The sequence below is a fragment of the Mya arenaria genome, chromosome 3 (assembly GCF_026914265.1).
Source record: "Mya arenaria isolate MELC-2E11 chromosome 3, ASM2691426v1".
NCBI lineage: Eukaryota > Metazoa > Mollusca > Bivalvia > Myida > Myidae > Mya > Mya arenaria.
In genome coordinates this window covers 34,505,845-34,531,090 of record NC_069124.1, presented here as the reverse complement: position 1 = coordinate 34,531,090, position 25,246 = coordinate 34,505,845, and the positions used below count along the sequence as shown (strand labels likewise).

The window sequence follows — 25,246 nt, the reverse complement described above, 5'->3', positions numbered from 1 at the left end:
CTAGCAATGTGAAATATGCACAAACAATGTGAAAAAGTGTTTTTTGGCATAGGGTAATTTGGCTGCAGCGGTGCCAGGTGAGGGGATGATGGCAGGAAGTGGAGGTGGCGGCCAAAGTCGCCTAGAGACGCGACCAAGCGTCCGAGAGACACACACGTTCAGAAAAGCCTTTATCGACATTACTGAATACTCATAATTTGTATTAATGAGGTGATTGCTAATGTCGCGACATTAATTTGTAATAATTTTTGAGCCATCATAGACGTTACCATCACCTTTTTGACCGCCGTGGCCTTTACGTATATATATAATTCTTCATGGAATGAACATAATAATTATGTCTTCGACAATAATAACCTTGCACTTTTGTGGTCTCCTTAAGGAATTTGGGAACTTAGAAAAATCATTAAGGCAACAGTAACAATTACAACAACGTCCATGCACATTTGTCATACGTAGCTTTTATTTTCAAAGTCAAATATTGACTTGACTTGAATTGATTTGTGTTCATTTACGAAAGTCAGAAGCTTAATTCGTGAAAATCATTTATGCATCATCAACAACAACAACAACAACAACAAAAACAACAACAACAACAACAACACTCTTACTATTTGGAAAAGGTACTTATCTTCAAGGGTCTTCAGACAATAAGCGGATTGTATTTTTTAACTGCCGTTGAATGAATGGCCGGAAAGCATTCAGGATGTCATAATGTCACTGGCTTTAAGAGGCCTTTGAAGGATTGCTTCTGTGCACTTAAAATATGGTTTGTATGACATCCGTTTGATAACAACTATTGTTGTATTGACTGGTGGGGGATTTTTGATCTATAATTTTTAAGCACACATTGCGTCAAACTGTTTTTTTTTTCAAACTGCAACTTCCGAACAACTGTGGTCGTATCCATAAAGCATCTTAATGAAATATTTCAACTTAGTGAGCGTTTCCTTATTTTTGGCAATGTTTATTTTTTATCCCCTCTATCTTCAAGTCATCAACTCTATTCATATAAATTCACAATTGGGTCCATTTTCTTGTTTCTTTACAAATTTTGATGTAATACATTCATTTTTAGTTTGTTTTAACTCTAGCTCTCAGTTTTCTACTAAGTTGAAAATTTCATCTAATGTTTTTTGCACGTGCACGCATTCAATATATGTCTATATAAACGGCGACAACCAGCGTCTAATAGTAAATAATAAATATTACGTAAGCAGAAAATAAAATGCCATAGTTCCCTGTGAATGAAAACAGAATGGCGGCGCCCATATCGTAACATGTTTTGAAGGTCATCGGTACTTTCAGGTTATTAAAGTTACGTGTTCTGCGCATGTGTAAGAAATTGTAATGTTATAGTTTAAACTTTATTTATTTCAAAACGATTGTATAGAAAGTTGTATTAAATTATCCTAAATCTATCTAGTTGGCACGGTGTAGTATTATAAGTTACGTGGTTGGTAGGTGACCCGATATGGGATATACGGGCAAACGAAACCATATCGGGTGAGAGCGAAATATGGGGTCACCGCGTGACCCGTCCTGGACCAATGGCGTTGCGTCATTTATGTTGGAGGTGTGGTATATAGCCATACTGGTGTTAGACATTATTTGAACAAAGACATAGGCTCTTAATCTTAGTCTATTAGGTATATGTTTAGATTTCATTTTTTTTCATAAATAACCAAACTTGTGACTTCTTCCTAACTTCGGGATATTCGAATTTTATACAGTGACCCCCAAAAATGACAGTGTGGACATAATTTGGTCCACATCTTTAAAACAACTCTGAATGTTTATTAAAATCGTAAAATATTTTACAGCAATTGTTACAGCATTATGTCTCATGTTTCACACTTTATATGTTAAAAGATTTACAACAGTCCGTAGTAAAATGGCCTGACCGATATAATGTATTTGAATAAAGGCAATATATTGCCCAGGACAAACATTGTTAGCAGACCCGGCCCATCAGTACGATATCCTAAATCAAGAGCTCCTAGTAGCTTTGACGTCAAGACGCCGTAATAAATCTATATAATTCTTGGTTCTATCAGAACGCTTTCATGAGAAAGGCAATATACAGCAACATATTGATAACTATCAAAAGCCTAAACAATGGTCTCAGAAAATTGTTGGGTACACGAACATACATTCGAGGCGGCTTTATTTATCGTCCCAGCCAAAAATAATACAGAGAAAGGCAAACTTATTGGTACCACGTACGCAGGACGCATTGATCAATACGTTTCCGAAAGCTTCTCCGACTATCTGGCAAACCATCCCATTTTGGGAACGCTGCCATCAGTACCATAGCTATGGTAATTTGTATATTCAGGAAACGGTTTATTAGAAACCGAAACGGCTGACAGCAGATAAAGAAACTTTTCGCTCAAAGTCCGCCCTCTCAGACGTAGGAAAATAACTCAATGCCCAGACATAGTTCCTGGAGTTGTGCAAGTAAAATAATCAAGTTCACTTTTTTGACCGGACTGAAGAAAGAAATGTTATTGTTATTTTTATGTGTTTCTATATTAAACTGAAAATTCAAAGACGTAATGTCGAAAGGTCAGACGACGACGTGCTGCGTTACATACTTCTCAGTGACTTCAATATACAGTCAAACCCCGTTGGGTCGAACTCCAAGGGATCGCACTATTTTGTGCTGATTTCTATTTTATTACCTTTAAATATATACTATCAAAAGCTTCAGAAATGGAAAGAAAAATACATCAACTATGAATAAGGAATTTCGAGTTGGCCTGACCTTTTGGCGTCACGTCAAAACATCAGTCGGTGCATGTATTTTGACTTACAATACAAATCATGTTAGCAGTTTCATTTCCAGTTCAAGAAACGCTACGGTACCAGATCCCCGTGTTTCCTGGAGCCAATATATTGGAGCAGAGACGTTATCTTATCTTGAAGATCTTCGAAATTCCGAACATATCTCTTTTAAAGCTTTAAATGTGATTTCTAGCACGAGTCATATGTATTTTAGGAACATCTGTATCGTGTACGGTTTTTTAGGCACCACACATGATTAATAACTAATACTGAATGATAAAATCGTTTAACAATTTAATACACGCATATCGTTAAGTGATTCATAGAGCAGATATTGCAAATAGCAGTGATTATATTAAAATGAAATTAGAAAAAAAAGAAAAAAAGAAACAAAGAAGAAGAAGAAGAAGAAGAAGAAGAAGATGAAGAAGAAGAAGAAGAAGAACCAAAGAAGAACCAAAGAAGAATCAAAGAAGAAAAACCAAAGAAGAAGAACCAAAGAAGAACCGTAGAAGAACCGAAGAAGAACCGAAGAACCGAAGAAGAAGCGAAGAACCGAAGAAGAACCAAAGAACCGATGAAGAACCGAAGAACCGAAGAAGAACCAAAGAACCGATGAATAACCGAAGAGGAACCGAAGAAGAACCAAAGAAGAACCGAAGAAGAACCGAAGAAGAAAAAACGCCCTTTGGCTGTATAACAGATTACTTTATATTTTCTTAAATTCAAAGATTTCTTAAACTGTTTTATTCAACTGCAAGACAGTGTAATGTTCCTTGTATATTCTTCAATTAAAGTATAGACACGAAAGCTATTAAAATGCCGTTTTCGAGGTAAAACATGTTTTTATCCAAGAAATTAAGCCTTTATCATAGGAGTTATGAATATGCAATCAGATTTTTACCGCAAGTACTTTGTCTTGCGAAAGAATATAATTTATTAATTTTGAGAAGTACCACAGTACTGCTCGAAATCTCTGTGCTCCACTCCTCGTGTGACTCAGTGCAGCCCGATCAGAGAAAGTTCGATTGGTTAGTGGAATTGTCAGAAATTGTTTTGATCAAACTTCCGACTGTTCCGTACTTAAATTGCAGTTTCGGCTTGGGATGGCGAATCTTTTTCATTATCAATTATGATATACAAATTGCTAGTTATTTAGTATGATCAATATAATCAATGTTTATTTCAGCATCCCTGACTGATTCTGCCACCTATGGTTCCAACGTCGTATAGCTGGAGTAAGCGACCTGCAATACTGCCGCATAACATGCACATGTATTCTTTTAAAATGACATTGCACTTTTAGAAATCGATGAAATATAGTCCGAATACATGGACACATCTTTAATTTTACTAATTTAATATATGTTTTTAATTTCTTTTCCGTATCCAACACAGGCCCAAATGTATTTACACGTCGCGGGGCCATTGTTACAACTTGTTAACTTATCTGGTAAGATTGGGTAACATGTCAGCAATTTCATTGGTCAACAGTCACTAATGTATAAATATTGACCAATCAATGAACATTACGACTTACTTTAACCAAACCAAATTTTAACTGGAGTTATATAACTCGACTGGTTAAATGTTTGGAACTGTCGGAGCAGGATTCCAAACTTCCAATCGAGCACGCCCTCGAGGGTAATACGCTCCAGCTGGGATTATTATCATTCCTGTAGAGGATTTCTGTAGAATGAATATACAGTATGGCAATGAGCAAGTTTCCTAGCGTTATTATCTAACCTCTAACAATATTGCAGATGTGTGGAATTAAAAGTGCAGTAATGTTCCTGCTTTGTGTTTTTTTATAAAAAAAGCTAACCGCTTAATGAATTACAAATATTTGCCAGATATTTTTCATTGAGCATTACATTTTAATACACTTTGTGCAGATGGAATTGAATTTCATTACTAGTAATTTCGTCGTAAAATTCACTATAGAATAATAAAACGACGTTGTAGTTAGTAAATAATTAATTGTCTTGTCACGATGTACATCATATTAATGAAACCCGTGACAATAATTTATGATATAACATCCCAATGGTTTGCATATTCGCGTTACAGTATAATATATAGATGAGCTCAAAAGTATGAAAACAAAATGACTGACCATGCCTCGTCCATATTTACTCTACTGCGTAGAAGATTTGAAAATTGTTCCTATCGGGTTGAGAGTGGGGTGGGCTAGTGGTATAGGTGTCCGCCTCACGTCCAAGAGGTTGTAGGTTTGAAACCCATCAGGGTGAGGATGGTCAAGTGGTATAGGTATCCGCCTCTCGTCCAAGAGGTTGTGGGTATGAGCCCCATCAGAGTGAGAGTGGTGTAGTGGTAGGGGTGTCCGCCTCTTGGCAAATATGTCGTGGTTTGAGCCCCATCAGGCTGAGGGTGGTCTAATGGTAGAGATGTACGCCTCTCGTCAAAGAGGTTGTGAGTTTGAGCCACACCGGGTGGGAGTGGTCTAGTGGTATATGTGTCCGCCTCTCGTCCGAGGGGTTGTGGGTTTGAGTCCCACCAGGATGAAAATGGTCTAGTGATATAGGTATCCGCCTCCCGGCCAAGTTGACGTGGGTTTGAGCCCTCCCAGGATGATAATGGTCTAGTGGTTTAGGCGTCCGCCTCTCGTCCAAGAGGTTGTGGGTTAGAGCCCCACCAGGGTGAGTGTGGTCTAGAGGTTTAGGTGTCCGCCTCTCGGCCAAGTTGACGTGGGTTTGAGCCCCGCCAGGATGAAAATGCTCTAGTGGTTAAGGTGTCCGCCTCTCGCCCAAGAGGTCGTGGGTTTGAGCCCCACCAGGGTTAGTGAGGTCTTGTTACATATTCACGTATCAACCTCTTTTCCAAGAGGACCTGGGTTTGTGTACCACCAGAGTGAGCGTGGTCTAGTGGTACAGGTGTGCACTCTAATTTAAGGTCATGGGTTCGAAAGCAACCAGAGTGAGGTAGTCTGATTGTTTATGTGTCCGCCTCAAACACAAGAGCCGCCAGAGTGATGTAGCCTAGTTATATAGGAGTCCTCCTCTCATCCAATATGTCGTTGGGTTGAGCCCATTAGTGTGGAATAGTGAAGTAATGTTTATGGAACTCCTCCTCTCATCCAAGATGTCGTTGGGTTGAGCCCATTAGTGTGGAATAGTGAAGTAATGTTTATGGAACTCCTCCTCTCATCCAATATGTCGTTGGGTTGAGCCCATTAGTGTGGAATAGTGAAGTAATGTTTATGGAACTCCTCCTCTCATCCAATATGTCGTTGGGTTGAGCCCATTAGTGTGGAATAGTGAAGTAATGTTTATGGAACTCCGCCTCTCATCCAATATGTCGTTGGGTTGAGCCCATTAGTGTGGAATAGTGAAGTAATGTTTATGGAACTCCGCCTCTCATCCATTATGTCGTTGGGTTGAGCCCATTAGTGTGGAATAGTGAAGTAATGTTTATGGAACTCCTCCTCTCATCCAATATGTCGTTGGGTTGAGCCCATTAGTGTGGAATAGTGAAGTAATGTTTATGGAACTCCTCCTCTCATCCAATATGTCGTTGGTTTGAGCCCATTAGTGTGGAATAGTGAAGTAATGTTTATGGAACTCCTCCTCTCATCCAAGATGTCGTTGGTTTGAGCCCATTAGTGTGGAATAGTGAAGTAATGTTTATGGAACTCCTCCTCTCATCCAAGATGTCGTTGGTTTGAGCCCATTAGTGTGGAATAGTGAAGTAATGTTTATGGAACTCCTCCTCTCATCCAATATGTCGTTGGTTTGAGCCCATTAGTGTGGAATAGTGAAGTAATGTTTATGGAACTCCTCCTCTCATCCAATATATCGGGTTAATATCCATACTATGATTTTTTCTCGGCCTCCAAGGACACCAGCGGATTATCATTAAACGGACACGAGTCATGGGTTTGAAGGCAACCAGAGTGAGGTGGTCTAGCGGTGTATATGTCCGCCTCCAAGCTGGCTCATCAATCTCGAACAGCAACTGTTGTGAACCAAAGTTAGGCCCACTCGTGATTCTGTATGCATTGTACTTGTTGTTTTCAAGTACAGTAAGAACTCGTTATGTCGAAGTCGTTGTGACCTCGGGAAATTCTTTGAGGTAACGAACATTCTATAGAACCAAAATCCAAAACATGTCTTACTAAAGCCAACACATTAAAAAAGTTCGACATAGAGCACAGAACATCGAGATAACAGAGTTCGACATAGCGAGTTTCGATTGTAACTTGCTTTCATTGCTTTGTAAATGCACTCAGTCTTAAACAGAACAAAGAAAGTACAAAAATATGAATGCCACCCAATAGTTTGAATGTTAATGTGAGTAATTTTCGTCACTCTGGAATCTGTGTTGTCTGAAGTCTGGACGTGCATTTCTTTTTTTTAAATTCCTTCAATTCCAGGCATGCCAATATGCGAAAGTAAGCAAAACACAAACATAATACTAGTGCTATCAAAGCCGCGATGCACCTTATCATGTAAGTGTTTGGCTGACAGAAGAGACAATAATTCCGTCTTTCTCTGGGATTTCCATCGCTCCGACGTTTACACCGGGAGTTATTCCACTCAAAAACCGCAAACAACTTCAGGCAATCATTCAAACTGTTTCACAACTATGTGTGCACTAAACGTTACACAAACAACAGAGAAAAAGAGGATTGATGCTGTATACAGAGGCGGATCCAGGAATTGTCGCCAGAGGGGGCTTAACTTACGGGTGCAACCTTTTGACATGCGCCCTTCCATCAGAACCCGAAGGATATGGCATAAACTGTTTGCATGGGGATTTCGGGTTACGATTTATAGTCGGAAATGGTGCATTATGAGCGTAATTCTATTACCCTTTTCTCCCATAATGATATAAAAAGTACAATTAGACGATTTTAGAGAGGGCGCGCGCCGGGTTCGCCCCCTATGACCCCGCTAGTGGCACAAATTCCAGTTTGCAGAAAAAACGTGTTTTTTTATTTGTTTGTTTTTTCATTTATTCGTCTTCAATTCTACGCATGCATGCCTATCAAGAGAATAAACATTAAACAATACCATGGCTATATATGAGGCCTACCATAAGAAATAATGGTTGCAGGCGCCCGGTCGGCTTAATGGATATGACCTGACTCGATTGTTTCGATAAATCTGGAGTTAGCATTTGTATCTGATGTTCTCCTGTTTAACGTAAGATGTAGGGATGCAAACGAATGGCAAACTTGATATTCGAATACTAAAACGAATATTTTAGAAGGTGTAGTAAACTATTAGTATTATTACTAAGAAGTCATCACTCATTCTTGAAAAATGTGTTCCAACCTACTGACCCACAAACGAATATTGGTCATAGCACTGCAGAGATACATGCGATATAGCTGACCTAAGCCTGCAGTATAAACAAATACAAATCTCGTCATTCTAATCATCACTGCGTAAAAGCAATTGCGAGAAAAATGGCATAATATCCATGATTATTTATCTCAAACGAACGATGATTGATAGCGTACAGGAATCAGGGATGTTGTAGGGATTAAGGCTTACCGAATCTCGTACAAAAACTTGATAAAAGTCTTAGAAATCAACAGTTGCGGCACACGAATTCAACTGATAGATAAAGATAGGAGCAGAAGATAAAAGTGAAACACCCAAAGTCAACATTTCGGAGTTTTCGAGTTTTTATTCTTGATTCAGTCGGGTTTAACCACCTTCGATTGTTTGATGCTGATATCACCTCCTATGTCGTGGTACTTGACAAACTTGACGCATGCTGGGGATTAGTACAATGTCCAATATTTGCAATTTGTCTGAACACCCTTGATCCTCATCCCAGCCTATCCCAGGAGGCATATCATTCGTTGATGTTTGTATATGTGAACATTTCACCATACAACTGAAGCCGGTTTTGAATGTTAGTGTATATAACCCCACGAAAACACAAACAAACACACAAAGAGCTGTGTTCGTCCTCTAGATTTAATTCATCGCAGGTCTCGCGGCTTTTTGGGTACAAAATTTCCCCTTTGGCCAATATCCCATATACTTGGAGATGTGACGGGGTCAAACCATAATGCAGACATTATAGGTCGCGGTCGGTCTTTTATAAACTCAACAACAACAACAACAACAACGACGAACGAAAACATAGTGAGCTTAAAGATTGCCATATCTCACTGGTTCAAATTAAGGCTTTGTCATGAAATGTCGTCATCATTATTGATTCCAAAATTATCGCGCCCTCCGATTGCCATTAATGATGGTGCGAAAACCTTTTAATAAAAAGAAAACTTTAAGCCCATGAATATTTAAGGATCACGTGACGCTGTCTGCCATCTGCTATGACTTGGCACTGCCATTTTTGTGACCTGGTCGGGTCATTGATTCCCTGAGCATCAGTTTCAAAACATCGATTTAAAAATCAGACTTTGATATTTAAGACATTGTTTAATTTGCTGGATTGATTTCCTTACAACAAAGGGCAGTGCAATTAATTAATTATTAGCTGCATTATTGATTGATCCGTTCAAATACAGAGATGTTTAATTTGTTCTTTCCCATTAACCAATGTATACATGACGCCTTTTCTGTAATTGAAGAGGTGTTTTATGAAGCCCTGTATAACCACAAGTTTCTCAAATAGCATTTTCTAAAAATTGAGATAATATTATACAAAACTTTGTGGCCACGTGTTTCACAAGATTTGTGAAACTTATGTGAAAACAAACGGACCGAAGCACATGTTGTCATACCTAAAAACATTATCAAGAACTTTTATCAGATTCTTACACTAAGTGATGACTACGTTATATAATATGCTCAGTTGTAACATTTTGAGAACTAAATGACTTAAATAAAAAAAAAAAACAAATAAAGCCTTGATGAATTTCAAATTATGCGCGAATCAAAAACACGAGCGCACGCTGTTTACATTTAAAAGCCATCTGCGGGCGGTTTTTGTTCACAAGTGAACAGATGCTGGATTGAAAGTTCTTTGTTTGGGTACAAGTCTGTCTACAAGGACACGGTTCTAAATTTCACAATTTCAAACCAAAGAAAAGGAGGGATGTTGTTTATATTGCAGCATTGATCGATTAGAATATTCACGAATCACACTTTTCACAAGCGGGAAAATGTGGTCAAATGTAGTCCGATTGTGAAAATTCACAATGTGTGTGAAAAGTATTTCCAAGATATGGAATGAGCTTATTTTGTATATTGACATCCGTGTTCACATTTATTTTACAAGATTGCGGCAAACCTGCTTGTGAAATAAATTGTTCCTTAAAATGTTTGTAAAAACACTACAGTCGAACACCGTTGGCTCGAACTCGCTTGGCTCGAAACACTCGATGGGTCGAACTTGATGTAAAGAACGATTTTCTTAATAATTGTAAACTTTCCCGCTTGCTTCGAATTCCCCGAGACTCGAAGTATTTTTGCCAGTAACTGGGAGTTCGAGTCAACGGGGTTCGACTGTATTTGATACATGTATTATGCTTCAAATGCAAGTAAAGATTACTGTATGATTCCTTTGTACATACAGAAATAAATACAACCTCTATAATGGCCTAGTGCCATATGACTACATTCATTAGCGTAGTGCAACATATTTTTCTGGCCTGTATTTTCGTTATAGCATAATTAGTATTCCCACTTGAATAGGTCAGTGAATTACGCTAATCAAGCGGCAAATTACGCAGGACCATCGCGTGATGCAACTCCTTTGTGACCATGCTGGACAGGTTGTAATCGTTGCCACTGTTGGACCCAGGAGGTTTTGAAAACAATAATAACAATGATATATTAATATAGATTCGCACAAAAAAACCAGCCATTTTACGGAACCGATGCGTTATTGTTAATGCAAAAGCTTAATTTTCGTTTCCATAGAAACAGGAATAAAACGGTGTCTATTTCATCGACTCAGTGACAGTTGATTTGAATTGATCAGGCAAAGGCAAACACATAAATGATTGCTGATTTCTGTATCTCAGGAATCTTCAAATTCCATAGGAGTTTGCGTTTCCGCATTCGTCGAGAATGGACCGATTGTTCGAAACTTTTTGGAAGTTGACAACGTGATTAACGACCTCGTTGTTAACTTTAAAATGTTAACTTTTTGGTGATGTGCTCGTATATTTAAATAGATACAAGAACATGTTGAAAATATGTCGCTAATCTTGTTAGAAATATTGTAGATAACAAGTGTATTCATATAGATTCCATAGAAGTAAATATTTAGGTTAACAACGATTTTGTTACCAACGTTGTTAATTTTAAACCAGTTCTGAACAATCGGCCCGATATTGTGCTTACACAATTGAATATCTTGGCTATGCCGAAGAAAGTTGGCTCGCGTGATCTAAGTTCTGCATAACAACAAATCATTTTTGGACAGCAGAGCTCATATAGTTTAGAAAGCAGTGTACATGATGTCTCTTTCGGCGAGGCTCAGTTTTGTATCTATGAAATACAAATGGCGTAACTTGAAGTGCAAGCAATACACAATTATTTAGTTGTTTATGTCGTTGACCCATGACACATGTTAAGTAAAGTGCTTTACTGAATTGCAATATCAACACATAACCAGTTAAAAGAGCGACATTTAATGTATTTGTAAATGTCAAGTTTAGCCCCGCCCCGCCAGAGATCATGTCATGTTCACTAATGCAAACCATGTACATTTCCACGTGCGCATATTTATTATCAAGGTTTTATACCTCGCTGTTTTCATACTTTATTCACGTGAATCCCGCGATGTTTTAAAAGGGTCAAGTAAGAAACTAGAATTCCACGAATTGAGTCGCCTGATTTCAGAACTAATATACATGTCTGCCAATCCATGCTACACCGTTCATTATCTGTGTTATATTTTATTTGTACATGCATATCCAAACAATTAAAACAAGACATATTTTTAATTACTTTTAATAGCAGAAAATAAAATTTTACATTTCATTTGAAGTTGGACATAATCTGCAAATATAGTAAATATAAAGTTTTGGCCTTGCACTTTGGCCTTAAAATAAAAACTATGTATATCGGTTAAACATAGGAGCCGCCCCAGCGCTCAAAGTGGTACTAACTATAATTTGTACACTGACATGTATACTTGCATACTGTAAGTCAATATATATATACGAAAATAATAAAATAGAAATATCTAAGCTATAACAACAAGTTTTAATAGCGGTTGCACAATTATACATTGATAACAAAAATTAACAAAAAAGTGGCATTAATTACATCGTTATAAACTAGTACAAACAGTATTACAAAAGATCAAAAGAATCTCAAATGCATAGATTAAAAGGAGCCAGTTTTTAAAAAAAAAATAGGTTGCCTTGCATAGCCTGCAATGTCAAAGAAAATTTCGGGCATCTGTTATAAAAGTGTTTTTTTCCAACTGGTCTTTTTCGTTTTGGCGGGAAAATTGTTTTTTAATTAACTAGGTAAACTGGCTCCACATTTTTTGAGTAAAAAAGCAAAGTTTCAAAAACATATTTACATACATCCTTTCTTGTTTAAGAGTTTTCATTGTAAAATAACACAATTCCTCGTCCCCAATAGAAAGTAACAAAAAGTTTTAAGACAGGTTTCTCCCTTTTACAAACAGAAACTAAAACTTATAAAAGCTGTTAAACAATTTACATGGTAAAACTCGTGTATCTTTTTGTACCATGTAGATATTAGCAAATAAAACTATCTTACAGCCTCTGAACATTTTTTAGTTGTTTCATTTTTTTTATTATAAAATGAGCAAGTGATGCAATAAAATTCGTAATACACTGCCAACAAGCTAAGAAATAACATGAACTCTAATCTTATGATCAAAATAACTCTTAATAATTATGCAATAACCAGTAAAAAATGCCATTTAACATTAAAGTACTGTAATATTATGGAAGCATTTTGAAGCACATTAATATAGTTCTAAAACAAAATTTTAAATGTTGTTTTAAATGCATATCCTATTTAAAAGCAATTTGACATATTTCATAAAATATTTTTCCAAAATTGGTCATTTTTTTAGCTTTAAACAATAAATATTTCAACTTAAGGTATGTTTATGAAAAGTGAAAGACTTACATATATATAATCTAAATCTTTATAACAATCATTTATTGAAACAATTAGGTCCCTTGATAAAAAAAACTGCACTAACTCTTAATATGGTTAACATAGAAAGAAAAAATGGAATACATCATCACATGAAAATCATTGTCACAATATAGGGTTAGATTAAGGAATGGGTAAAGCCAACAAACTTATTAGGATAGCAAGATTTAACGCTGGTTAAATAATACACCAACACTGAGGGATTGAAATTCAGACAAACATTCAAAGGTTACAAATATTTATCCAGAAAAAGTTACAAAATTAGATAGCAGTAAACTAGCATTTAAGATGGGGATTTCGTCACAATGGTTGTGCATAGATATTTTGTGATCTTGTACTATAATTCGGGTAATAAATGTGAAAATATATGTTTATGATGACAAAACAGCCAATCACTCCAAACTGTAAGTTACATGGTAAAGCTACATAAACACTCAAGACATTTTATACATGAATATGTAAGCACGGAAAAATGCAAGTTTACAAAAAAATGCAAGTTTACGGCAAAATAATTGGTACAACGATAACCTAGGAAATGAAAGCCAACAAAGGTTCGTTTAATTCACAGCCTCAGTGTACAGCTATGTGAACAAGGCTTGGTAATCATTCTCACATTTCACGAAATAACAGCTACTGGTAATTAACTGGATGCATGGCCTCTTATATAAATGACCTAATCAAGAAAATATCTGGGCATTTTGAAAAATGGTCGATTCTGAATGTGAACACACTATTCACCAGCTATGAAGTCTGGAAGACATTTATGAATTATTTCGTAATGGTAGCTTAAAGTTTCCAGTACTTTTCTACTCATATCACTGGTGTTAAGATGCTTGTTGAATATTAACTTTTTGTAAGTGTATTTAAGTGGATACACTAGAAAACATTGCAAGCATACCAGTCTAGCCGGGAAAATGAATATGAACCAGTCTGGCTGGACTGACATTCGCTGAACAAGAAAGTTAACATAATGTATGAATTCTCCCATATAATTAATTTGCGTCAAAAGTAGTTATACCAAAAATGTAAGAAATGATTAAATGGAGATGATTTGGCTTATGAAAAACTATCTAGTTCAGTTGTCAAAAATATAAGACATTCGTGACAATTAATAAGCAAGAAAACAGCAACATGGAAAGAGTGGTTAAAGCATGAAGGTTTTGTGACAAAATTCTATTTTTCTCATACATAAGTTCATAACAACAAAGCATAACTTTAATTTACAATGAAACAGATCTATTTATATCATAATTGAAAAATATAATATATTACATATTATAAACCTCCAATATATTACTCTTTAATATATCTCTTAGAACAAAATAAAGCTAAATCTTGAAAAACAAAAAAATATATATTTGACTATTTGATCTACTACATCTGTACACATAGAAAGATATACACTGTGAATGGGCCCATACAATGACAAATATCCATGACATCCCCCATCCCCGCCACATGATATTTTAACCATTATTCAACATATAGATCATTTTGGCGCTTCAATGCGAAACTGCATTTACTTTCAAGTTATAACACAATTCAAACAATTTTGTTCGCAAGTTAACTTTGGTTATGAATAAAGAATTAACTGGACATGGAATTCTTAACTGGAACTGGATAAATCTATTCGGAACACGCCCATTAACATTGTATAGAATGATACATTCAATAACATTAGATAAAATATTAAGTACATATATATATGCTACATAACAGTTCAGGGCATAAAACATTCGAGTATATGAACATGAATCACCACAATAATACTTTTGTAATGGATATAGTTTGTAAATGATGGGTTTCATTCAAGTAATAAATAATATCTTTGAACTAGAAGGTTCAAAAATCAATCAATACAAAATAATCTCACTAATGAATACTTGATCTTATTGGCATGGAAACATTTTTTTCTTGCTTTTTCTTACAGTCCAAATCAAATCATCATTAAATGTTAAATACCATGGTGGCATTTACTTAAGATTTTTTCATTTATTCCCTTTTTTAGAAATGTGCTTACATAATTTTGACAGAGGGTATCATCAACAAAGTTCTACCAATTCATCATGAATGAGATTTTTTTTAAATAACCAGACTGAATGAAGTGGAACTATTTGTACCTCTGGACCACTATTGTGCTTGAGAGCTTGCAGAAATCATTGATTATTGGATGAGTACACATTCAGTATAAACACAAGTGATGTTAGCAGATAGATATCTCTTTATCTCACCCTAGCTTTAGCTGTAATCCACAGAGCTAGCGGAAATTCCAGCATAATTCAAGAACAGAGCTGACTGTTTAGCTAAGGAATTTGGTAGCATCAATATAACATCAATATGCATGTTTCAGAAAGTTGGCACTTGTCCTATTTCTGTAGACTGGTGGAAGTAAGGTTAAAGTCTGTAGCCTTAGCATGGTGATGTCTGGGTTTAGGAGATAATGCGTATGGCCTGAGAGGGTTCGGCCCGGCACACTGGGCAGATCCGGTCTTGGGCTCCTGTAGGCTTCTCAACAATGAGGCTCGCACACTCCATACAGAACAGGTTATGTCCACAGGGCACCAAGGCCGCCACTCGCTCACTCTCCGAGCACATGATACAGTTCCTCCTGAGAGCCTCAACATTTGGGCCCATAGGGCTTACTTCAGCACTGCTTAGCTCGTTGGTACTTTCTATCCGTAAACTTCCTGTCGGTGCTACAGAGGCTGTCGTCGTTGGGAAGTGCAATTCTGTCTGCAGGTTGAAGGGGGTGAATGCACTTGCAAGGGGGTCACTGCGTATCCTGCGCACAGCCGGGTGTTCGGAGGGTGGCGAATGAGAGGTGGAGTTGGTTCCTGTTGCGCTGGATCCTGTTGACATTTCGCTGGAGGTGGGGGAGATTCGCGATACAGTCGTAAATCCGTTAGATGCAGTTGTGGTACTGGTGGGGCCAAAGAGCGAGACAAGATTCTGGTTGTGGTTGTCATTCACATCAGACCACACATTTGCAATTAAACCATTTTCAAACGTTGGCGAGCCAATACCCTCATCATTCAGATTGTCATATATGTTAGGGAAACTGCTGAGGGCAGAACCAAAACCATTCATCTGTCCAGTGAAGTCAGTCAGTTTAGACGGGTTAGCCACTGGAGGAAAATTGAACACGGTCTCTGGCCGCCTGTTAAGCATGTTGTTTCCATTAAGAGCATTATTATAGGCTGTGAAAGCGGACATTCCATTAGCCTTGCCAAACATCGAACTAATAAAGTCACTGCTAGAACCATTCAGCTCATGGAAGCCTGAGTCAATCCCATTGCGGTGGAAGTCATCGTCCGGCTGGTTGTCTACAGCACCTCCAGTACGAAGAGCTATGTGGCTCTCTATCTCCTGACGGGCCTTCTCAACATTTTCAGGTAATCCTGTGACCTCAAACACTGGCTCCTTGTCTCGACTGGGTGTGACGATGTATGTGTGTGTCTGCTGCTGTATCCTTTTGATTGTGGCACCTTTGGGACCCACCACAAGGCCCACAACTCTGTACGGAACCCGCACCTGGATCGTAACCTGCCCCGGGGCATTTGGGCTAGGTGGGCCCGAGAGCCCATTGCCTGTCAGACTAGAGACACTGGAGTTGCGTCGTGAGGCCCGGATCTGGCTGAAGTGTTCAGCAGCAGAAAGAATCTCACGCTTGGCAGCCTGAACGTCGTCCTTGCGACCGGTGACCACAAAGACTGGCTCCTCGCCTCTGACTGGGGTTTTGATGTATGTGTTGGTCTTTGCTCTAAGTGCCTTAATCTTGCATCCTTAAATACATACAAAAGGGTACATATAAGAAATTGTTGGTAAGTAGAAAGTCTTGAAACATTTTATCGACAGGGCACTATATTTCATATTTGTTTGGTATTGTGGTTTATGTTCATTGAGATGAACACCATTTCCACCATATAACATGTTCATTAACTAAATAACTAACGGCCATTAAAAATCTCTTAATTTCTCTGGCAAATAATATTTTCATTACCTCTAACAGTTTATGAGAATTTTACATCGTTTGCTTACTCTGGCATGCAGCCATAACAGCTAAGTTATTTAGCCAGAGTAATGTTTCATTTTCATACAAACATCACTAACATGTACACGTTGACCTCATAATACACGAATTTTTGATGCGGTAAAATGAGCAGGTCATTTGTAGGCAATAAATATTAAACAATAAAGTAGTTGTGCCCATAATAGAAATAACGGCTAATATTCGGAAATTTGAGAAAACTCAAAAATATTATGTTCCATCAATTAAACCCAATTAGGTAGCACGCACATGTTTTGAACTGTGTTTATTGTAGCGCGCGCGGTTTAGCGGAAAAAGTACATGTACAATATTAAGTTTAAGTTCATTGTTTACCTTGTCGACCCACGATTTCCGCCACATGCTCGGAGCTGGGGACGGGCACGCATTCTGTCATGTTGGCGCTTCGTCTTTTGGCTTGTTCTTCAGCAAAACTCTGGGGCGAAAGGTTGCCACTGGATGATACAGCATCAATGCCATCATCTTCTCCGTTTATTCCCAACAACGAAAGTTCGAAAGCCAACTGCAATGCTTGTTGATCTTCCATGAGATGTACGTTGGTGTTCATATCCGTGTACACATTGGCAGGCATGTTAACTTCATATATAATTCCTTCTTTAATAGAATAAATTCACAGTACCACAATATTCTGCACACGAGTTCATGAAGCACATGAAATGTCTGCCTATCCTCGTGTGTGCGAAACAAATATGAAAACCGAGCGGCTGCTCTAACAGCTGATTGGTCGATACAACGCGATGGGCGGAGTTAAGCGGATACAACGATGGACAATAACATTACTAATTTATTAAGTGCAATTGCTTTTTCTCAGTTTCCTGCCAATAGGTAACAAAATTAATTGGTCGCCATCAATTATCATATCCCTTTCCGCTCATTTAAACAGAAGACTACTAAAATATTACCAATCAATTAATAGATATAGGTGTCAATACTTTATCAGAATTTAGAACCACGTGGGACTAAAAATAGAACATTTGAAAATTCTTTGTTAATACCCACTTTTATCATGGTCGGTTATTTCTCATTGAATAAAACGCGGGCTAGACATACCACGTGGTGATTTTAATCTCCCCTTTCCGTTAGTTTCATTGAAAATAAAGGAAACAAGTTAACAAAGAGGCTTGATTTGTATTTTTACCGAAACGTTATAAACTAAATATTGAAGGTTGATCTACATTATTAATAAGTGATCGTATGATCAATCCATTCAAGCTTGTGTTGAATAATAAAGTTAACTTTTAATTTACGATATTGCCATAGGGATCAGAAACTCACATCCATACATGTATATTTGATATATACTCGTTGGCTTCAAATAAAATACATATACCATGATAAAGATATTAAGAATATGATTTTTTTTAAGAACGATGTTTCATTTTTTGGATTAGACATTTATAAAATAAAAAGAAATGAAGTAGAACAATCTTGTGTCCAAATTTGACAGAAATATGCCTTTGTATCTTATCTTGTGCACATCGTTATACAGGTAATCAACTACCATAATTGGACATTCAACAAAATTAAGGTTACAAATTATTTAGGTATACCTATTATTGACAACCCCCAACCATATGTCTGGATATTACCCAGGGCAGAGAAATTACCCCCTTCCTGACTTATAAATATGACCCATGCGTTCTACTTTGAAACTAATCATTATGTCTGGTATCGTACCACACTGAAATCAGAAATTATCTTAGTAAATAAAGCTGAGATTTTCCGATTAAACATGAGAATTTTATTATTATTGCCCCAATATACCCGTTTCTATTGTCACATCAATGAATTTATGATCAGTACTTCGCCAATTTGTTTTCGAATTATCTGATACTGAACGAACTTATTTCCATATAGAACGGACATAAAATGAATACATATAAAACACAAGTTTGACATTTTGGACGATCATATGTTTTCCAACATAAGACAAATCATATACATAGAACAGTCTACATTTACGGCTGGAATTTGTAAAATAACAAACGAACTGGGTATATTTTTTATGACAAAACATACTCTTGTTCAATATAAGGTATTTCGTGAATAATAAATAGCAGACGAATGGCATAACTGAGACACAGTGGGTTTGGGAGGGAGAAAACTTAATACAAGTTCTTACATTATTAAGTTATTGCAAGATGGTGATCTCCTGTTATGTGCCAGGAGGGGGTATGGGATGTTCAAAATACACGTGCAGATGGTTACATAGATTGTCAAAGCTTCCGGGGAAACGGTTTTGTACTTATGTCAAGTGTATATCCAAGCAACATGACACCTTGCTGTCATTTTAATCAAGTACACCAAAAATGGCACGTATGTGTATTTCTAAAAAACTACAACTTTATGGTACTAACGTGCAATATGACTATTTCCTGATTTATGGCCCCAGTTCTGTGAATTACAGAGTGTCACATGAGTTCCCCCAGACATGTAGGACTTGCGTACATGTCATACACGACAATTAATGGCACCTTGCAATAGGTACGTACGTGCATTTTGTTACCCTTCAAGACGAATACGATTCCTAAATCGAAAGTGAAATGAATTTATTAAAAATAGAATAAAATTGTGTTGAATAATTCCAAATCACAATTCGAAAAAGGTAGATAAACTAAATGATGTCTTTCACGCTAATTAGATATATGTTTTGGCGTCAACACATTACATTAAAAAAAAAACACTTAAAATTAACGATAATGTGGGTCTAGTGTTCATCACACGAATTTCGCCATATTACAGGGTTTGAGGTCAGTCAGATGTCCTTTTCTGTCTTTCGACTGCAGACTGATTACTGTAACAACATACCGTTAATGACATTACTTATCGACGACTTTATCATATCCGCCAAACAACAAATCGCTGTCATAGAAGTGTTCGAAGATAGGGTACGAAATGTGTGCTAATCCCCAATTCAAATAGCCCATCAACTGGATAAACATTTCGATGTATGTTTCCATGTCCTCTAAACTCTCAATATTTGGTCAAAGTATTAGCAGTCTCATCCTTAAATGCATTGAAACGCGGAAATGGGTTTAGGATCAAATGGTTTCCCATTTGAATCACGAATCAACCCATCACTGTCTGTAGATGGAATGGCAGGTGTATAATTGATGACATCTGACAATATCTACATAGTCTCACTTCTGACGTCCCAAATTCAACTATATTCAACTCGATTATGAAGACAATGATGCAATTATTGATCATGTTGTTCTTGTTGTTATTGTAGAGTTTATAAAGGTCTGCCCGGGCCCTATAGTGGCTGCATTATGGCTTGACCTCGTCACATCCCCAAGTGTGACTGAAAAAAAAAATTGAGGCAAAAGGACGGGGGGGGGGGGTCCACCGGTTTGTGGGTTATTCGCCAATCGAGTAATTTTGAACCACCAAATGCCGCGGGCCCTACGATGAATGACGAATTATGGATCATTCTCGAGATTTGAAAGGCCATGAAACTGTGCCCCCTGGTGAGCTCGAACTAACGACCCCTTGGGTGAGAGGCTGAAACAATACCGATAGACCAATCTCACTCGACATACGTTTCGAATGTGTAAGACGTCATTTTGTTACATTTTATGACGACTTGGTTTGTACAAAGCTTTCACTGACGTCTGGAATGTAGGTTACTAACAAAATCAATTCTGAGTCAGTCAACATGTTCGTGAATATAAGCCATTGAATTAATTCTTTTGACGTTGACTCATCATGACGAAGACTCTTTTGGTATAAAAAGAAATCGCCTCTGTCTGCATGCACTTGTTCAGTGATGGATTCCGATGAGTTCTGATTAATCGAGATGAGAAAGTTCGAAGTATGATTCAAAACAACACGTTTGTTATCCGGTTCATAATAACTAGTAATAAAAAGATCCTTAGAGTATTTTTCAACATAACGTTCAGTAGAGACAAAAGCAATTAGACCGCTGCCTGATATTATTACTCACGCGATTTCGACCTTCAATCTTTAATTTGCCCTTTAAGTTTTTATCGATCATGTGATCTTGTGTTGACTCACAAATGTAAAACAGTCACCGCTAATCGTCATCAACGAGCAGGTCGATAAATCCTGCAAATGGTCACGCTTCAGTCCGTCTGCTAGTGGTGTCTTTGTCACTGTTCCAGACGACAACAAAGACGGTGACGTCTGCTCGCCTGCAGGCGCTTTGTTCCTTTTTTAGATGTTAATTCCTGCGTTTTCATTTGGACTAATCGTCTGCGGATTGTCACTGAAATAAAAATGTCTCGGTGTCGCCTGTCCCAAGGGACGCTGTGTCATTTCTGAGAAAATCATTGTCACGTGACGAGATGGTTTAGTTAATTTTAGCTTGATTGCAAAAACAACTCATAGCCTGACGTGAATCACGTTTGAACCTTGTTTTTCAGGGAATACAGTAAAAACTACGGGCGATGGGAATTTTTCCTTTAGGGGATCGAACCAAGGGCCCCATGTACTGAACTTATGTTAGTGTCATATTTTCACTATTGAATTTTGCTACATATTTTTCTTATTGAAATTGAGTCAGTATTAAAAATGACTTTAAAGGTAAGGAAATATAAAAATTATCTTATTTTTTGTTTTGTTTTTTAAATTTTAATCTATATCGATTTAAGATAATTGATTCCTTAAAGGTTTGATGAAACGGGCCCGGGTCTTCGGCAACAATGTTGTGCGTTCCAAAATAATCCGTTGCAAAGATTTTATAAACTGCGAGTCAAGAGAACGTCGTTCCTCTGTAGGGGATCGAACCTGGGTCGTACGATAATGGACAATGACTATTCTACTGCAAACATTGCCCTGAAAAAGACAAAAAGAATGTGCTACACAACTTCAAGATCAGCAATTTCTCTGATAACCTAAACCATGATGCTTAATGTTGATGCCTGGTTACCCCAAACAGTTTTAGTATGTAAATAAATGTCCAAAAATACATCGCACATAGACTTCTTACAGCTGATATGTTTGCTCTTTATTTCAACTGAATTCGGACATAATTGAACTATTTGACCATCTTTGAAGGCCAACAGAACATGTTTGTAATTATATATTGTTTTCAGCATTTTTTACACTTTCTTTTTTTGCATACAAAACCCTTTCAAATGGTACCGAAGTGATATGGCCGGTCACAAGGCCTCCACATATCTGTGGGTCGGATACATTTAAGGGACTCGCTCATGTTTTGGCACCATTCTTTTTCCCGGTAATGCATCTGAAAACACTTATATTAATACTATTTATTACTATTTTACTCTTTTCAGTACCGAACTTTCAGAAAAAGTAATGTAAAGAAACATTCTGGTTACAGTTTGGTACGAACGAACGCCGGTACAGTGAAGGAAAGCAGACTACAAAATCTCAATCACACAAGGACTCATACACTATTATGAGGATATTTTTAAGCATTTAAGCAAATATCAACATTTTTGTTGACGGGTTCCATCAGTGTCTTAGTTCTAACACTCCTAATGATTTGCCACATTATTTAGTCATGCAAAAAATGAATTTTACTAAATCATGAGCGAGCCCCTTTTTTAAAGACAACTGTATATTTATGTGTAAATCATTCAAATCATTCATGATATCATTAAAAATGAAAATTGAGTTGGTTCTGCGTTCTTAAGGGAAAAAATACTAGGTACTGCACCGCTGGAAACACTGTTAAGGCTATATGTTCCTCTATGACAACAATGAATGAATACAACAACAACGAAAACAACAACAATTTCATTCCAGAAATGTTGAATACAATACCAATGTCGTTTTGTTTTGGTTAAAATACCTGACATCTGTATTTATGACTGTTTCTGTTTACTTCTTCACAAAACTGTATTGTAACCATCTTCAATGCCCTTATTTTGAGACAAGAATAATTTGACAGACTAAACAATCGTTCTTGAATTCGAATGAATGCTAATGGAAGACTCAAACCGTCATGTCATCTTTAACAATAGACTGCTGGAATTCACAGTAATACAACCTCGATGCAAATTTGAATAAAATACAAAACCGACACTAAAGACCACTAAAGCTGTCAGTGGTTTCCAAGACACTCAAAGTCAAGTACCTTACAGAGCCATTTGTGGCAACGTTTGGAAACACGGTCACGCCAGGTGGCGTAGGGACGGCTTGTTTACCTCTTGCGTTTGTATCCTATTTTCCAAAGAAAATGTTGAGCTTTTGACAATTTTCATTTACAAAAACTCACTATGTCAGCGAAGTCCATGGGACCTCGGGAAATATTCGAGATAACGAAAATTCGATAAAACCGAAATTCAAAACATGTCTAACTTAGCCCAAAATATTTGACAAAAGTTCGACATTACCGGAAAATCGAAATAAAATAGTTTGACATAGAGAGTTTCGACTGTATTTGTAGTTTGCGCTGTCGTCGTTTTTGTCATTTTCGATTCATCATCGTCATCGGCTCGCAGACCAGTCATTACAGTGCTTGTTTATATTTTGAAGGCATACTCAATCTTGTAAGTTTGAAAAATTGTTTGCCACGACAATTCGCATACTTATATGTAGAAACGTTGGACCATCACTCTTACAAGAATATTTGGTCATCTTAGACAATCAGAAAATCGTGCCAGAAGGTGACCAAACGGCATTAAAATACAGTCGAACCCCGTTGGTTCGAACACCCAGGGACCGGCGAAAATACCTGGAGCCTCGGGAAATTCGAGCCAAGCGGGAATGTTTACCTACCGTATAAAGAATCGGTTCCTTACTTCTAATTCGAGCCAAAAAGCAACTCGAGCCAAGCGAGTTTGAGTCAACGGTGTTCGACTGTATAGAAGGTTTTGGTATCTTCTGGTATTAACCCCACGGTGCATAGCAGGGATGTAGATTAATGAAGTACCTGGCCTTTTTGTGGAAATATACGTTCAAGAATGACTGGGAGCCGCGCCAATTATCATTGCAAATCCTGGAATTAATCAAGCGACGGCCTTGTGGTCACAAAAAAAAATGACCATGTTCCGGAAATTGCCGAGGTTTGTCGAGTGCATTTGGCCATGGTAAGAAAACCACGCCGCCAACAAATCGTCGCTGAACTCTTAACTTGTTTCATGAAAACCCACAAATCCTGTAATCAAATGTGGTTAACATTTTTTTAACCATTTGCCGGAAATTGCCGAGTTATGTCGAATGCATTCGGCCATGTTCGTCCTTTCTGGTAAGGGCAACCCGAGCCAACACATTGTCGTTTGAATTCTTCTCTTGTTTCATGGTAACCTTTACCTCAGATAGCGATCAGTTTCACTTCATGTAACCGTTTCATCTCAGGATTACTCACACAGCCGTCCAAACAGAGGCTCTTATTTGAATTAAACCAAATGATACAAAAGAAACATTGAATTTGAATGTCAGTAAAACGGGTAATTGAATGTGTCATAAGAACAAAGACGCAATCAAAAGGCCTTTGTGACTTTTTGTCGCTATTTTTCTTTTCGACGTCTGCTCAAACGACTTGTGTTTCTTGTTTATCACCCCGAAAGGGGAGGGGTGTACGAGTCACTTTTAGTATCGATTTCTCCAGAAGGAATCACTGTAGGCTAATTGTTTAAGCGTTATCAGCAGAAATGATTGTTTTACAAGGCAATTGATTAACAACTGTAACTATTGCTTTGTTGGGAAGAAAAAGGCTCCCTCAGGTTTTTTTGTAGCGTTTCTCAGAGAGAATTACCTTAACTGTCTGTAATTGTCTCAAGAGGAGAAATCCGCTTAAGAAATCTGGTTACATGATGGCAAAATAATCGCAGAAACGGGGAACATTATAGAGTGATATGTATTCCGTGCTTATCGAATGACAATGATACCACTATATTTGACCATTCGAGTGATGTGGTTACATACGGCACCACGACATCTGTCATGGCTTTCATTTATTTTTCAGGCCTGATTGTTTCTTTCTTGAAAATGTTATTATCCCAAAGTGGAGGGCCATTTTCTAGGCTCTGTCACTAAGTTAGGTCAGCTAAAGCTCAGTGTTTGGCCCAGAATACAATAGGTTGGCAGGGGCGTAGCTAGCCCTCTATTCATGTGGATTCATAATTGTGCTAGGGTTCCCCCTTGGCAAATTTTGAAAACCATGGTGCAGTCTGGTGCAGAATGGGCGTTCTGAGGTGCTTTATTTAGTACTGGAAAATGGATAGTTTTAGGAGCATGTAGTCAAGTTCTCATATTGCAACTATAGCTGATTTGTTTATTAATGTTTTCAGAATCAGGTGGATTCAGCCGCGAACTCGCGTATAGGCAGCTACGCCTGGTCGGCAAACAGGGAATAAACAATTTTATT

The 25,246-nt window shown here is 37.5% G+C and overlaps 1 protein-coding gene across 1 annotated transcript; it reads right to left on the bottom strand.

Annotated features, from left to right (window-relative positions):
- Nucleotides 1-11,674: 11,674 nt before the first annotated feature.
- On the bottom strand, nt 11,675-17,621 carry LOC128227782 (RNA-binding protein MEX3B-like). Its single transcript, XM_052938631.1, has 2 exons — nt 17,263-17,621; nt 11,675-16,663 (listed from the first exon to the last, which is right to left on the bottom strand). Exons 1-2 carry the CDS (start codon nt 17,516-17,518, stop codon nt 15,312-15,314), a joined length of 1,608 nt encoding a protein of 535 aa, XP_052794591.1. The 5' UTR covers nt 17,519-17,621; the 3' UTR covers nt 11,675-15,311.
- Between the last annotated feature and the right edge of the window lie 7,625 nt (nt 17,622-25,246).